At 41.6% G+C, this 16,499-nt stretch overlaps 1 protein-coding gene across 2 annotated transcripts in view; it reads left to right on the plus strand.

Annotated features, from left to right (window-relative positions):
• Window positions 1–16,499, plus strand: part of asap2a (ArfGAP with SH3 domain, ankyrin repeat and PH domain 2a) — an 84,031-nt gene that overhangs the window by 48,652 nt on the left and 18,880 nt on the right. Inside the window, exons 5-12 of one of the 2 annotated variants that reach the window (XM_066674168.1) lie at window positions 5,349–5,398; window positions 5,966–5,992; window positions 9,814–9,943; window positions 10,427–10,512; window positions 12,239–12,314; window positions 13,589–13,675; window positions 15,662–15,765; window positions 15,972–16,041. In XM_066674168.1, the coding sequence (XP_066530265.1) occupies window positions 5,349–5,398; window positions 5,966–5,992; window positions 9,814–9,943; window positions 10,427–10,512; window positions 12,239–12,314; window positions 13,589–13,675; window positions 15,662–15,765; window positions 15,972–16,041 (630 nt within the window). The remainder of the gene's footprint in view (window positions 1–5,348; window positions 5,399–5,965; window positions 5,993–9,813; window positions 9,944–10,426; window positions 10,513–12,238; window positions 12,315–13,588; window positions 13,676–15,661; window positions 15,766–15,971; window positions 16,042–16,499) is intronic. The other variant, XM_066674177.1, reaches the window with a different exon arrangement.

The following is a 16,499-nucleotide window of genomic DNA, read 5'->3' on the forward strand; positions in this document are numbered from 1 at the left end:
CATACATAAGTTGTTAGATGTATTTACAAGAGTTAAGAATAGTCCAGCAATGCTAAACACTAAAGCTACAGCAACCAATAAGCGTGGACTATTGAATCTGTCTGTACCTTTGTTATTGCACTTGGCTTGAACCTGTCCCTTTTTAGCTGCACATTCACACTTAAATCCCACTTTATTCCACCTTTATTCTTAAATAAGAGTGTGAGGACAGGGGCTTGATTTAAGCAGGTTTTACAGGGTGTTAGTGTGTTAACATTCAGCACAGCGGTGCTAAAGTGTGGAATCTGCTCTGATTCAGATGGAGTCAGGCGCTAATGGATTAAGATTATAGGCCTCGGTGCATGTTGTCACTCGAGCCATTAAACCCATCGTGTGCCTTTCACGCTCCAAACACTGCAGCCTCTTTCACAATTAAGAGGAAGTCATATGCAAAGTGGAAAGGTTGCTCGGAGTTATATACATGTACATATCCAGAGTTTTGTTTTTTTTATCCCTTTGTGCGAACGACCCCGCTGCCCCGTGTCCTGACCCTGCTGTTTATCTGGCCCGAGGACTGTCGGGAAATGCTGATGTGGCAGCAGTTTGAGCTTCGAAAAACACACATGCAGAGCTGATGTCCCAGCAAAAACGCTGAAGCAGACCATCTCACACATGTACATAAGTGTGTGTGTGTGTGTGTGTGTGTGAGAGAGAGAGAGAGATTAATCCCAAGCTCAGCTTGTTATCACATAGATTTTGCAAGAAGAAAGTGTCTGAATCATCTTCTGAAGGATGCTCCTGGGTGGAGTAGAGTAGGAGAGACCATTAATAGCTTCTCTACACTGTGGAGCCATGGATGGACTGCAGGGCTCAGGCGATGCCACAGTGGCTCAAGTCAAAAATGCACATTGGCATTTAGGAATGAGCTTTTTAATTTGGAGGAGACTGGATTTGAACTCAGTTCTTACTCTGTCTTCCGTGGTCAAGCCATGGTCAGATTATGAATGATGTCACTGGATAGTCCATCCCTTTCAAATGATAAAGCAAACAGGGTTTAAAGCGACCAGGCATTTCCTGTGAGAGCAGGTGATTTGTGGACAGGACATGGTAGCTGTTGACATGGTGACGGAGCAACAAGTGACAGAGGCAGAGACTTAAAATAAAATGATTGGAGAATCGGAACCAATCAGAACCAATCACAGAGATGCGCTTTGAGGTCCCCACTGTGCACACATCCACATCAGACATCAGGTTCCTGCGAAGCTGTTGTTGTTTTGGAATATGTTTTATACTTAAGAGAGACTTGTTATTCAATGTTCAATGTTCTTTCAGTGTACACCAGTGTTTGATTGCTTCTAAGATAGATGTTGCGTTAATTATATGGCAATGACTGAATGATGCTGTACCCAGAAAACAAATATAATTTGGAAACTTATGGTTTACTACAGGATGTTATCAACTTTTATTTTTCTTGTGGATAAATCCATCCGTACATAAAACATTAAATAAAGCTCAGTATGAACATTTATTTTTGCTCCCATGTTTTTCTCATATTCATCCATTCTTTGTCTGTTACCACTTATCCAGTTCTGGAGCTCAGCCGGAATCACTGGGTGCCTTTCGGAGGCCGACACACACTCACAGATTCACTCTCACACTCACACCTAGGGACACTTTTGAGTCACCAATCCACCTACCAACGTGTGTTTTTGGACCGTGGGAGGAAACCGGAGCACTCGGAGGAAACCCACACAGACACAGGGAGAACACACCACACTGCTCACAGACAGTCACCCGGAGCAGGTCTCTAACTCACAGCCCCAGGACCTTGGAGCTGTGTGAAAGAGACACTACCTGCTGCGCCACCGTGCCACAAATACTGAGTAGTGAGTACTTGAAATATAAAATGTAATATTAGGTAATGCTCATATGTAATGCCATCAAATCAGTTTGTTGTTTTAATCATAGATGTTCACTGCAGACATTGTTCTGTGCTCATTATGCAATCTGGAAACACCTGACCTGAAGACAACTAGACAGCATAGTCATACACTTTTACTGACCAATAAAAAAAAAAGTTGTTGGGAACAGTGCAGTTTTCCACTTGTAATTTTTAGTCATTCCTGCCGCTGAACTCTGCACTGTGTCAGGTCATCCCTTTATTAACATGATGTAATGGATTCTGTGCAGAGTGGTGTGTGGTGTGTTTATTACTCTATTAATATGTTGCACATGCTCTCCTTGTTGTGTTATAGTTTATAGGTTAATGCTGAAGTCTGTAATAGGTGATATATGGTTGTGGTAACTGAACGGTTCTGAGCAAAGAGTAAGCACTCCAGTAGTGATTCCACACGGACACGGTTCTGCACAGAACACTTACAAAACCATCTTAGCCCTGTCCCTTCAGCTCATGTAATTAACTGTGCTTAGAGCTGATGAACTGTTTGGTAGCTGGGCTTAATGACACAGGGATTTGCTGATTGGTTCCACATTTAAGATACTCCATCAATGTCACTGTGGTTCTTAAGCCCTTTCTGATCAGCACAAACACAAGAAAACAGAAAACAGAGTCTACACAAGCGCTGACCGCGGATGTGATAACCGTTTGACCCTGCGGTGGAAAAAGAGGCTTAAATCAAGTGTTTTACACATAAGAACACAACAGTTTGAACTTCTTTTTCATATACTATTCTCAGTTAGTAATCTTAATGTAATAATATTATAATCCAAGAAACAAGTACAGGAGGTCCTCGAGTTACGTCAGTCCTGAGTTACGATGTTTCGTGGTTACGACATATCTCCCATTTACTGTATAAAGCCTTGTTTCGACTTAAGTGGTTTTGCATCGTAAACGTTGTAACGCAAACTTCGTGTTTGGTGTGCGCGGCGGAAGAATACACGGTTATACGGCTCGGGACCGAGGAGGACGGCGTCACCCCAGTCGCATTATTCCCAAGGGCGAATAAAACGTTAGGAGTCTTTCCCAAGGACTTTTCCAGTCAGACGATCAAACACTAGTCCAGAACTCTCCAAATCTGCTTTTGACCCACTGTTGGCCTTCGTGATGTCATGGTCTGCTATTATGTTCCAGATGGTGTAATGTGGTGGATAACACTCCCACCCTTGTGACAGGCTAGTGTCATTGGATCCATATTCCAGGGCGTGATTTTAAAAGGCTTATCATTATGACACCACCTCTGTAATTGATAATGTACCTGATTGGCCAGGTGTAACCTCATATCGGCCAGCCATTTTAAAATCCAGGCGTGGAATCTGGATCCAACGTCTAGATTTACAGACTTCGGGACTGTTGTAAGGCTGGCAGTGTTATCCACCACACTTTACCATCTGGAACATAGTGGTAGACCTTGACATCATGAAGGCCACAGGTGGGTCAAATGCAGCCATCATAAATTTGACTTGACTTGGATTGCGGTCTGTGACTCTCCACATGAATCCAAACGCTGAGTACAGGGTAAATCTGAACTTGAAGCTCCTCCAATGTCACAGCTGCTGTGTTTACTATTGACAGTATTGCTGAGCAAGAAATCGCGTGATGTCCGCCAAACTTCCTGAGAACCCTGTGTGTTTCCTTGGTTGTCCTCTGGGATGGGAATGTTCTGGGTTTGGGTTAGTAACCTTACAGTACTGTACAGCTTTGGCAGATGGTAAAACTCCATAATGTGCCTTGTGTGAATGGGCTACTGTTCATTCTTTGTGTGTGTTAGTGTCACTCATGAAGCCGTCACTTAAGCTCCCTTAATGCTTCAGGCTTTGGATTATTGTGCGCAGATGTCCTACTAATGAACAGCAGAGCCTTGAATGTGCTAGCGCGAACACTTCATTAGCACAGTGGAGGAGAGGGAGAGTTTTAATCTCACCCTCCTAAAACCTAGTGACCTAAAGCCCAAAGCAAACCAGCATTCATCCTAGCAACTCCCAGAGTCACTCGTTTGTGTTTACCTTGCTCTAACCAACTTGGTTAAGCACATAATTAACAGACTGGGATATGGAAACCTGGCTTGAACATAAACAACACACTTAGGTTCACTGTATTCTTGCTTTTTCAAATTTCAGAGGTGATGAGAAGGTTATAACACCCCAAATTATTATCACTCAACTATAATACACCATAGCCCATTCCACCCCTCAATAATTAGTTTTGACATCAATTATTTATAGTAAAATAATAACAATATTACAAAATAAATTTTGTAGTTACAATTACAATTAAGGCGGCACGGTGGAGCAGCAGGTAGCAGTCACAGCTCCAGGGACCAGGAGGTTGTGGGTTTGACTGGGGTGACTGTCTGTGAGGAGTTGGTGTGTTCTCCCTGTGTCTGCGTGGGTTTCCTCCAGGTGCTCCGGTTTCCTCCCACAGTCCAAAAATACACGTTAGTAGGTGGATTGGCGACTCAAAAGTGTCCGTAGGTGTGAGTGAATGTGTGAGTGTGTGTTGCCCTGTGAAGGACTGGCGCCCCCTCCAGGGTGTATTCCTGCCTTGCGCCCAATCATTCCAGGTAGTCTCTGGACCCACCGCGACCCTGAACTGGATAAGGGTTACAGATAATGAATGAATGAATGAATTACAATTAATTCTACCATAATAAAAACAAACGAAAAGTGCTTTACACCTTCCTAAACATTCACTCAGTACATGAGGGTCTATGAATATGCAATTAGCCCCTGCCTCTATCTCAGCCAAAGTTCTAGCTCTGAAGTCATTAGGATTGGTTCCTTAGATTCATGACGTCAAATCCACATCTGTCTGAATCCAAAGAAGAAATGTCAGCAATGGTGCTGAGCTCTTTTTTTTTCACTCTGGATATATCTTCTAGCACGTATACAACACAGCACGCATGCTAACAAATCTTAAGATACGATATACCACTGTCGCCTAGAAACACGTCTTAAAGGAGCAGTCTGTAATACTGTCACCAAGCGTTTAAAATGGGAACTACAAAACAAATTCAAAAGAGTGGAGAGAACTGTCTGTGAAGCTCAACCAGGTTGTGAGTTTGATGAAAACTGAACGAACACAAACAAGCAAGAGACACTTTTAAGAAAATAATGTGCCATAATCAACCAGTTTACACAAAAAGTGTTTATTGTTTCAGTAAAACATCTAGAGAAAGGGCAAAAGCCAAACAAAACAAAAGTGAACGAGTGGCCGCCATTTTACCTGCATTTAGCTTTACCCTCTAAATCCATCTTGAATATTTCAACTGGGCACGGCTGGTGTTACTTATCTGTTTTCCCTTCCACCATAAGCCTTTATGGACAGGTTTCGCGCTCAAACATTTAGTTCCACTTTAATGAAGGTCATTGTTAATAACGTCTCTACATGTCTCTGGTTTTGTCATTTGCAGGACCTGAAAAAGCCCTTTGACAAGGCCTGGAAAGACTACGAAACCAAAGTGTAAGTAATGTTTTTTGCTCCATCCCTGAGCAGATTGGTTAGACTGGTTATAGGTCCACATAGAAACTCTCGAGAAGCACCAGAAGTGGGTAGTAACTAGTTACGTTCCCTTAAACAGCATGTGTGTAATTATATAATGATTGATGTTATAGTCAGATCATGGGACTCATTATTTTACGCTTGAGTACAGAGTCAATCTACTCTACCCACCTCTGAGAGAGAGAGCGGTAGTGGCCTTGCTGCTCATATCAAATGAAGTCTAAAAAGATAACTGCTGCTCATTTTGACACATTTTTAATGTCTACCTCTAAATCTTACACCGATGAGCTAATGAACTAAAGCTAAGTGTGTTGTTTGTTTACGGAGTCTTTTAACTGTCCTGTCTTGTGTGTTCCATTTAAGTCACTTTTTTTAGAGCCACATTCCTCCAGCACTTACAGCAGATAATGAACCTGTTAATCTCGTCACCTCATCTCCTCCAGTTTTGAATGTCACACTAACTGTGTTTTGCCTCATTCACACTTCACTGTATGAAATCTTTTATAGCATTTTTATATATTTTCCAAGCTGCAAGGGACATTCTTTGCTGAAAGGGTAATGAATTTTCCTCTACGCCTCTCGATTAGATGAACAGAAGCCAGGATGCTTTTTTTTGTGCCATTTAGTTTGATCTCATTATCTCCAGCCATCAATCGCTTAATTTTGCTAATTTTGGCAAGTGCTCCATTGAGACCCCCTGTGCCCCCCGCCCCTCTGTCCCAATCACACATTCACATAAGCTCTCATTTCAGTAAAACTCTGATAACAGTCGCGAGTGTCTTTTCTGTTTCGAGACTGAGTGGAATTATTTGATATTTTATGTTAATTTCTTCAGACAGTGAATGTTTAATTTTTGCAAATTCTCATCACCAACCAAAAACTTATCGACCAATCATCTTTGTCTCTGGAGTCCTTTTCCTACCTTTATTATTAGTACATTATTAGTTGCTGTGATCGCTCTATATTCTATCTGAAGTCCAGCCCCGTGCTGGAATCCTGCCTTACACCCAGTGATTCCAGAAATCTGGATGAAGCAGCTACAGCAGATAAATGAATGAATGATGTAACTTACTCAGTACTGGTGTTTTATAGACATTTTTCTGTGAGTATTTTCATCACTTGAACAAGACGTGTTGTCTGTCCTGTCTGTAATATTTCGCTGTGGAAAAAACAAACAAAAAAAGAAGCGGGAACAAATTTCACAACAATTTGTGTCACAGCCATTGTTTTAAGGTTTCATGCAAAAAAAATAAATAAAAATAAATAAATAAATAAATAAATATATATATATATATAATTAATTTTATTTATTTTTTAATTTATTTTGTTTTTTTATGTCAATTATTTCACTTCACTTTTTTTAGATCAGTGTCTAATGACCTTAAGACAAGCCAAATTACACCGTGTCCACAACAACTCTTCATACCTTCAGCATGGGCAGAGCTGAGCTGTTGTAAGCGAAATTGGCAAATACAGAGGAACCTCTACTAACGAACGCCTATACTAACAAACTTTACAAGATAGGAACCGGGCATTTGAATATTTTTTGCCTCCACCAACGAACCATGACTCTAGAAACGAACCGGAGCCTCCGCCGAGCCGGCGGCTGGAGATGGCCACTGACCCCAACGGGAGTCTCCCAGCGCGCCCAGACCTGAGTGAGCTTTTAAGATTAGCAAATTGTAGCTTTAGCAATTTAGCATTAGTGTAAATAGCAGACATCGAAATTCGTGCTAAGTTAAGCCGTATCTACGCTTCGTCTCCCCACATTCACTCACCTACGCTCCGTTATTCCACCCACCCCCCACCTCCCGTCATACAGCCAGTGCCTGTGTTACTCCTCCAGCCAGTCGTCACGTCTTCAAGGTAGCGATGTGTAATCACTTAAAACTTTTATTTCTTTTTTATTACTGTTTCCACTGTATTTCTTTTTTATTTATAGTAACGCTACATGTATTGTTTTACTAATTTGAGAGTGTTGTAAACATATATCAGTGCAAAAATGTGACTTTCGGGGGTGGGGGCTGGAACACATTAATTGCTTTTCCATTATTTTAAATGGGGAAAATTGACTCGAGAAACGAACTTTTCCACTTACGAACCGGGTCACGGAATGGATCAAGTTCGTAGGTAGAGGTTCCACTGTATATATATTTCTTCACAAAATAAATTGTTTATTTTTGCAGCTTCCATATGTAACCTGTATTTTGAAAACATATTTTGAAAATGCAATGTGTTCATACTACATCAACTTTTTCATTTGCATAAAGAGTGAATCTATTTATTTGTTTGTTTGTTTTTATTAATGAGCCCTTTAAAATGGACACGAAACAGACATGAATCATGCTAGTGTTGTCTTGCTTTTTTTGTTTTTTTTTTTACAATTCTGCACATTATTCATTAGGTAGGGAATTTATTTGGTCACGTAACATCTTTTGAACCTCAAAATGTATGTCGTGTCAGTGTCGGCTTGGTGCATAAATGTAATTTCCGTAACTCACGATAAGAGGCGTGATTTCTCTGTACGGCAGACTGAGCGAGGCCTGCCTTAGCCGAGTAATTTAAAAGTGCTAGGAGTGACAGCTCTTGTCCTTCCCTGGGGACAGTCTTTTTTTTTTCCTCTTGTAATATGAACCACTGCCACTGGTAGGAAATTGCCTTTTTGTTGACAGTGTGTTGCTGACTGTAATGAACTCAAAGAAAAAAAAAAAGTGGAGGTTGCTTTTGTTTTTCTGCCAAAGTGGTGTGGACGCATGTGTGCCGTGGCCTGGTCTCATTCTCACCACCTGCCTGTGTGTCTGCCAGAATGAATTGTGGGTAATTTGCTGAACTGTCCAGCACACATGCTAACACACCACTTTGAATTGCCTGATAACTCTGTCTGCCTCCGATCCGTCACCGTTTCCACTCACTTTATCGACTCCTTCCTTTATTGTTTTTGGTTTGGAGAATGGCTTGGGGTTTTGTCAACGTCTTTGACAAATATCAGGACACCCACCAGGCTTTTGACTCACTCACAGGATCCAGAGGTGGTCATCTCATGTGTGGTTTCAGGTTGTAGCTACAAAGGGCTTTCTGTTCATGCAGTTTTAAAACTTAAATCACAAGCAAAGTTTAACACGTATTGAAAACACACAATAGCACTTCGGGCAGTGAGCAAACACACACCTCAGCTGTGGATGTTGAGGGAGGAGACCACACTCTTCCTTCACTCCCCCAAGTCGAGGGGGTTTCAATTGGTGACCTTCCGGTCCCAACCCTCTTTCTCTAACATTTAGGCCACGGCTAAGACTCGGCACAGTTGCACACATAATGGATTTGATTAAAATGATCCAAAAACAGCTCATTTAGGATTTGTTACCTATTTCATATCCAGATATAATTACCTCCTCATCTTGTTTGCAGCTGATCTAACAATAATTGGCATGAATTACAACAGCTGCGTCTGGAAATGAGGTGACACTGAACTCATTGGTGCTACAATCACAATCTGGCTCATCAACAACAACGCAGCTCACTGCTGGCTTAACACACGCTGTGCTGGGAGTTTGTGTCGATGAGGGAAGTTGGGAGCTGAAGATTTCTGAGCTCATACATGTGTGAAAGTGTCCTGGAAAGCACCACTTAAAGATTACCATTCATCCCATAGAGACATCTGCTTAGACCTGGGTTTCTTAGACCTGGGTATGATGCCAAATACAGAGCTACGCCACAAGTTCACAGTTTATTTTCTGCCTGATTTTACTGTCAGTCCAAAACCTTTAAGCTGCATCTTCATATATGTATTTATTTATTTCATATAATTTGTGAATGCCAGGTTTCTCCCATTTAACTCTGTTAGACGCTCCTACCTCATTGGTCCACCTTGTAGATGTAAAGTCAGAGACAGTAGGTCATCTGTCGCTGCACAGTGTGTGTCGGTCGTCCTCTATTCCTTCATCAGTGACACAGGACGCTGTTGGTTCTATATTTTTGGTCAGTGGTCTATTCTCAGTCCAGCAGTGACAATGAGGGGTTTAAATACTCCAGCAGCTACTGCTGTGTCTGATCCACTTGTACCAGCACAACACACACTGGTGTGTGTGTGTGGACTAAAGAAGCAAACCTTCAGGATTTGAATTTGCAGCAGAGAGAAAACCTCTCATTCCTGTCCTATAGCCCTCACTAAATCTAAAAAGATGCCAGCTCTGGAGTCCTGTGACTGTGTCCGGTTTTCCTCCACTAGGAGGAAACCCTGCATCCATCCTATAGGGTCCAGTATGCTGCTGGAGCATACGGAAGAGAATGCCCTGTTGCATGATCGGTAACTGTTGTATGTAAATCAGTGTGTGGGCGAGTTTGTGGGTTCTAAAGGGCTGCACTGTGTGTTCTCGCAGCACTAAGATTGAGAAGGAGAAGAAGGAGCACGCCAGGCAGCATGGGATGATCCGGACGGAGATCAGTGGAGCGGAGATCGCAGAGGAGATGGAGAAAGAGAGGCGATTCTTTCAGCTTCAGATGTGTGAGGTCAGTAGGAGCAGGAAAAGGGCTGTTCCTTTGGAAAGGTGGGTGCTTTGTGGTGGGTGTAAAGCCTCTGTCTCCACACACCTCTCCATAGAAAATCATGAAAGCATGTTACTTTATGTAATGTCTCAATGTGAGGTGTGAGCACGATGCCCCTCAGCACTGGCGCTGTGGAGCAGTGGAACTGTGTTCCCTGGAGGAAAGGTGCTCTATTTAGTCACTGTGAGATGAGTCGGGGATGTGTTAATTATCTAGAACTGATCATCCAGCATTAGTACCCGATTGGGTCCCAAGACCGAATGCTTTTAACCCCATCATCTAGTGTCAGCTAAAAAATAAAACAATGCAGCTGTTAAGTGAGTACAGTATGCTGTAAAGTCTGATAAAAGATCTCGTCAATAGCAGTGTTTGACTTCCACGGCATGTTTTGGTTTTAGGCCGATTCCTCTTGCCCTGTGTCACTTTTTTTTTATGTGTTGGTTGCAGTACCTTCTGAAAGTGAACGAGATCAAAATTAAGAAGGGTGTGGACCTGCTCCAGAATCTAATCAAGTACTTCCACGCACAGTGCAAGTAAGGACCCGGTTCTTCTTTGTTACCTTCTTAACTGATAAAAGCACAATAAAGGCTTTCGCAGTCGTCGCTGAAGAAATACATTTCACAGTGTGACGCCTGCAGCACACTCCAAGGTTTCCACTGTCAAGTCATGTTTCATTTTAATAATGCTTTGTAATTATTGTTTAAATTTAAAAAAAAAAAAAAAAAGTTTAAATGGAGTTAGTCAGCGACAATTTTGGAAATCTGCACTTTTGAGCTTTTGTCTTTAAATAAGAGTTTAAAAAAATTGACATATCATAGATTTCTGTTATTTTAATTGCATTTTATAGAATATCTCAAAACGTTGTGTGTGTGTTTGTGTGTGTGTTAAATAATGGAACATTATTGTTTCAGATTATTCCACTATTTTATAATTACCCTCGACCTTAGAAGACAGGTCCATTGTACAGGGGATGGACAATGAAACTGAAACACCTGGTTTTAGACCACAATAATTTATTAGTATGATGTAGGGCCTCCTTTTGCGGCCAATACAGCGTCAATTCATCTTGGGAATGACATATACAAGTCCTGCACAATGGTCAGAGGGATTTTAAGCCGTTCTTCTTGCAGGATAGTGGCCAGGTCTCTACGTGATGCTGGTGGAGGAAAACGTTTCCTAACTCGCTCCTCCAAAACACCCCAAAGTGGCTCAATAATATTTAGATCTGGTGACTGTGCAGGCCATGGGAGATGTTCAACTTCACTTTCATGTTCATCAAACCAGTCTTTCACCAGTCTCGCTGTGTGTTTTGGTGCATTGTCGTCCTGATACACGGCACCGCCTTCAGGACACAATGTTTGAACCATTGGATGCACATGGTCTTAGTGGTGCAATGTAAAATTAATGAAGATTGGCCACCAGTCTGGTCCAATTTAGCCATGAAACCTCCCACACTACAATGACAGGTGTTTCAGTCTCATTGTCCAACCCCTGTAGGTTTGTTTTCAATAGAAATCAAAATGGCTGTATTTGCACTCTAAAAATGAAGATCATTAAGTTATATAAAGAATCACACTCTTAAAAATAAAGGTGCTACAAAAGGTTCTTTGAGTGATGCCATAGAAGAACCACTTTTGTTCCTTAAAGAATAATTTTTGTTTAAGAAATGTATGTGAAGAACCTTTTAAAGGTTTTAAAACCATCACTCGTTCTTAACGTTGTTTACCCATTTAACCATATTCACAAAAATGGCACCTATATATTTTAAGAGTGTAGAGTCAGTACTTTTCCCTGTTTACGTCTTATTTATTGAATAATGCAATGAGTTTGAAAGTTTTAAAAAAGAACCCATTCATGGATAGTTTGTCAAAAATAGACTGTATGCAATTGAATGTGAATAATTATATATTTACTATGGAAAAGCTGCCTTGTTTTCGCAGATAAACACATGTGTAGACACTCTAGACTAAGTCTATGATAAAATTAAAAAATCCATGGAAGGATCTACGCTGAACGATTTCAATTAATACGACAGAGGACAGATAGTTGCTTTATTTAAAGGTTAGAGATGACCTCATGCTGTAGGATGTGCCCAATTATTTCAGAAGGTCAGCTGAGAAATGCTTGCTGGAGAGGAGGATTTCAGACACTGTAGAGTGCCCTTATGTGTGTGCGTGTGAGAAGGTCAAGAAGCTCTTGGGGGAGATTCGATGCTAATTTAATACTGTTGTAAAGCTAATCCGATGTCTCTTGTCTCAGTTTCTTTCAAGACGGCCTGAAGGCAGTGGACAATCTCAAGCCCTCGATAGAGAAACTGGCCACGGACTTGCACACGGTGAGTAGAGCAGGTTTGGTGTGGCCATTTTCTTAAAACAGATTGATTTTTGAATTTTCCACGATGTTATACATAGATACAGTGCCAAATAGTGTAGAAACAGTGTAAAGAATTAGAATCACTTTACTGGCCACTGTGCTCCACATTTAAACCAATCCGTGCAGTGAAACACACATTTACACACATTACAGTGAGCACACATGCCCGGAGCGGTAGGCAGCCCTAGCCATGGCCCAGGGAGCAGTTGGGGGTTAGGTGCCTTGCTCAAGGGCACTTCAGTCATGACCTGCCGGCTCTGGGGATCGAACCAGCAACCTTCCGGTTACACGTAATATCTCATTACAAACTAAAACGAATACCAGCAGTAATGGGGTATAAGGTGGTGGAACTGTGTTTTCTGGGGAGATTGAGCCCCTTTCAGTACATTTGGGATGAGTTGGAGTGAGTCAGATTCTCACGGCAATGTTCCAACATCGAGTTATAGCCTTCCTAGAGGGGTAGAGACTGCTACCCCCATCATTAATAACGTCACCTGCTTATAAAATCAGACCCCCTTGGGCATTAGAGACTGTCATTTTTTACACTTCAAAATTGATGTTCTCACCTCCTGGAGAGCATTTCTGACTGAATAGGAGCTTTTAGTGTTTTATCTGGATCCAGAAATAGCCTTTAATAGTCTAATTTTAACTCAGGTGATGTAATCAAGAGTCAGAAGCTTCAAAGACAAGACAGGCAGGGTTTTCAGAATGAAATGACTTGCATTCTCTCTCCCTCTCTCTCACACACACACACACACACACACACACGCATACAAAAAAACATACACACCTCCACAAGGACCAAAATAGAAAAGGCATTGTTTGGGTTCAGGATCGTTCTCAGCACTGCAGTGACTCTGAGGTGTTCAAAAACTCTGGTAGCACTGCTGTGTCTGATCCACTTGAACCCAAACCAGCTAACACTCCACCACCACAACACACCACAGTCCAGTTATTTAAAGAGTGATGTAAAATGACAGTAATAAGTGATCTATTCTTATCTAAAATAAAATAATAAAACTGTATTGTCTATGCATGAGCTGTCTATATTTGTCCTGAGTAAATCTAGGCCATAGGGTGTCAGAGATCAGGTGATCTAGTTTAGGGATCTTGTGTGAGGGTGATTAGGGTGAAATGGTGTGAACCGTTACTTTACATTTTTGCAGTTTTCAAAGCCTTGGAACGGAAACTTGCTTCTTATTTTTCTCTCCCTGTGTTGACTGTGCTGGGTTTCAGATCAAACAGGCCCAGGATGAGGAGCGCAGGCAGCTCACACAGTTGAGGGACGTGCTGAAGACTGCACTGCAGGTGGAGCAGAAAGAGGTAAAGCCTGCCTTCTTTGCACTCAGTTTATTTTTTATATCAGCCCCATTTAACCCTGCTCTCCATCAGTAAAGACAAAGTTTGACCAGTGACTTTAAAATTTTAAAGGGGCACTGGGTAGAATTTAAATTTAAATTTACAGCTTCAAAATCATTATGTTGCTTCGCTGAGCTGTAATAGGGGAAATAGACCTTTATTTCGTTGCTACTCTGTGCTCAGCACTGCAGAAACTGCACTGTGTAACTTTAGGAGGAGGGTAGGAACCACCTTACTTCTTTCCCGAACCCCTTTGATTTCAGGACAGTTAATTACACTCTGTAACTGTAGGAGGAGCCAAGGAACAAAAATACCAAATCATACCCAGTGTTTCTTTAAGTAATCTGTTTTTTTAAGGTATTAATTCATCGGTGAGCTTATTTATAAACTGCTAAAAAGATAAACATCCGTACCTTTTCTCTGATGATTGCCTCCAGGTTTATACTCGCTCTCTGACTTCTCACATTCTTCAGCAAGATTTCAGGTCTTTCTCCTGACCTCAAACAAGTACCTTTAGTTCTTGTAATCCATGGTCATTAAGAGTTTACACACTCTTAAGCCAAATTTAAAGCAATCAACAGGCTTCTTAACGCCACGTGAGCTGCTGTTAAGGAGCCAAGACTTTGTTTTGCTTAGTGCTTGAGAACTGTGCTCGCTTTCTGATGCTTGCCATGTTTGTGTAGCTGCTGTTGTGAAACCGTGTAAATCATCTGATACAATGCTTTCCACTCTTCTTTAATGCTTCCGTCCTTTGCCAACGAAGTCTAGGAGAGTAAGTGCCTTCTCGATGTATCTTCACTGTGTCTAAGGGAATGAGTGTGGGAATGAGGGAGCTCTCCAAACATCGCTTACATTTTGAAATTTACAAAAAGCAAACCCATAAAAGTCTTGAAATCTGCACAAATATGTCCCTTGCTCTTTAGTCATAAACAAGGCATGGAGCTTTAAGGTATAGGTGACCAGCTAAATCATGTTTGATGGCCAAAATTGACTTGCGATTTTGCATATCATCACAATCCAAAATAAAAATATGTACCTCTGAAATATTTTTACACTTCCAATTCCATTTGCAGTTTTTCTACTGGTACATTCATTGTCACAACTAGATTGATCCTGCACTTATTGCTTAAGGGGTTCCTCAAGGGTCAGTTCTTGGTCCTCTTGTTTTCCTGATTTATAGGATATAGCTTGGTCGAATTATTCAGATGTGTTTGCATAAAATCCTCCTCCAGACCCTCCACACGGTCCCTAATATAATGAATTAAAAAACTAGATGAATGAAGACTTCTTACAATTAAACTCTGACACAACTGAGATGCTGGTCTGCACTTTATCTTAGAGAGCTCCTCCATCCCTACAACTCCCTTCTATGGGTGGCTGGTCCTTGAGTGCTGTAGTGTGGAGTTCTTTACCCCTGCCCTTGTGTTTCTTAATGTCTTGTCTGTTGATGCTTGATTTTTTTTTTAAGTTGTTGCATGTAACCCAGCTTTGGCTTGGTCAAAGGTGATATATAATAAAATGTATTATTTAAACGTCAGATACCACATAATGGAGTCTAAACTTACATTAATGCTAGCCACATTAGCCTCATAGCATCATCTGGAACTATTTAAGTCACATAATGGGCTTCCTTTATGGTCACCCCAGGTGAAGAGTGAGTGATAAGTAGAGTCAGAATTTTAAGGCCTTAGTTTCATTCAGTGTTGCAGGACTCATCCCGCCGGCTTGAGAGTGTTTCATTCTATGAAACATCTATTTTTCCATTACCGCAGTTTCAGACTTTCAGAATGAAACCCCCGCGGGGGCGTTCTGGCAAGTCCACTACGACTATTTCCTCAAAGGAAGTGACCACATCGTAGTGCAAAAACATTATTTTTCCCCTGTTTCCCTAACTCTTAGGTTTAGCTTATTCCTCTGAAAGTTACATACAATCCTTTGCTCATGTTCTAGGATTCACAGGTGCGACAGAGCGCCACCTACAGCCTCCACCAGCCCCAGGGAAACAAAGAACATGGGACAGAGCGTAATGGAAACCTGTACAAGAAAAGTGATGGGTGAGTTAGTGCAGGCTTCATTAGTATGCTATCCATCCATCTATGAGTGCATATCTATATTCATGATCACCACTGAAACTCAAACAGCATTATTCATCATATAGTGAAGACCTCAGAACTCAGTTTAACTGCAGCTGAGGTCGGTAAATGGTGTAAAACAACAGCGGGGGGTGTGTGATGATAACTTCCGTTTTCCTGACTCCTAGTCTACGGAAAGTGTGGCAGAAGAGGAAGTGCACAGTGAAGAACGGCTACCTGACCATCTCCCACGGGACGGTGAGTCAAAGCACATCCACAGTGGCTCTCAGAACAGCTTCAGTGAACTGTGGCGTAGATCCGTACTGGATAAAGGTGTATTGAGTGTATTGAGATGGGGTTGTCGCATTGATCCCTTAATCACTTAATGCCACCAGATTCTCACAGAAATGTTCCAAACTCTAATAAAAAGCCCTCCTAGTAGAGCAGAAGCGGTTATTGAAGCAAAGGGGGACACAGAAGGCTGCCCACTGCTCCGGGCATGTGTGCTCACTGCCCCCTAGTGTTCACAAGTGTGTGTAAGTGTGTGTTTCACTGCACGGATTGGGTTAAATGCAGAGAACAAATTTCTCTGTGTGCAAACACAGTGGCCAATAAAGTGATTTTAATTCTAATCTTAATTCAAACTATCTGTTAATAACTCTTATTTCCTGTAGTCTATTCTCCAGAAGCAGAGTGTCGTCTTTGTGATGACCTCT

The sequence above is a fragment of the Hoplias malabaricus genome, chromosome 1 (genome assembly GCF_029633855.1).
Source record: "Hoplias malabaricus isolate fHopMal1 chromosome 1, fHopMal1.hap1, whole genome shotgun sequence".
Taxonomy (NCBI): Eukaryota; Metazoa; Chordata; class Actinopteri; order Characiformes; family Erythrinidae; genus Hoplias; species Hoplias malabaricus.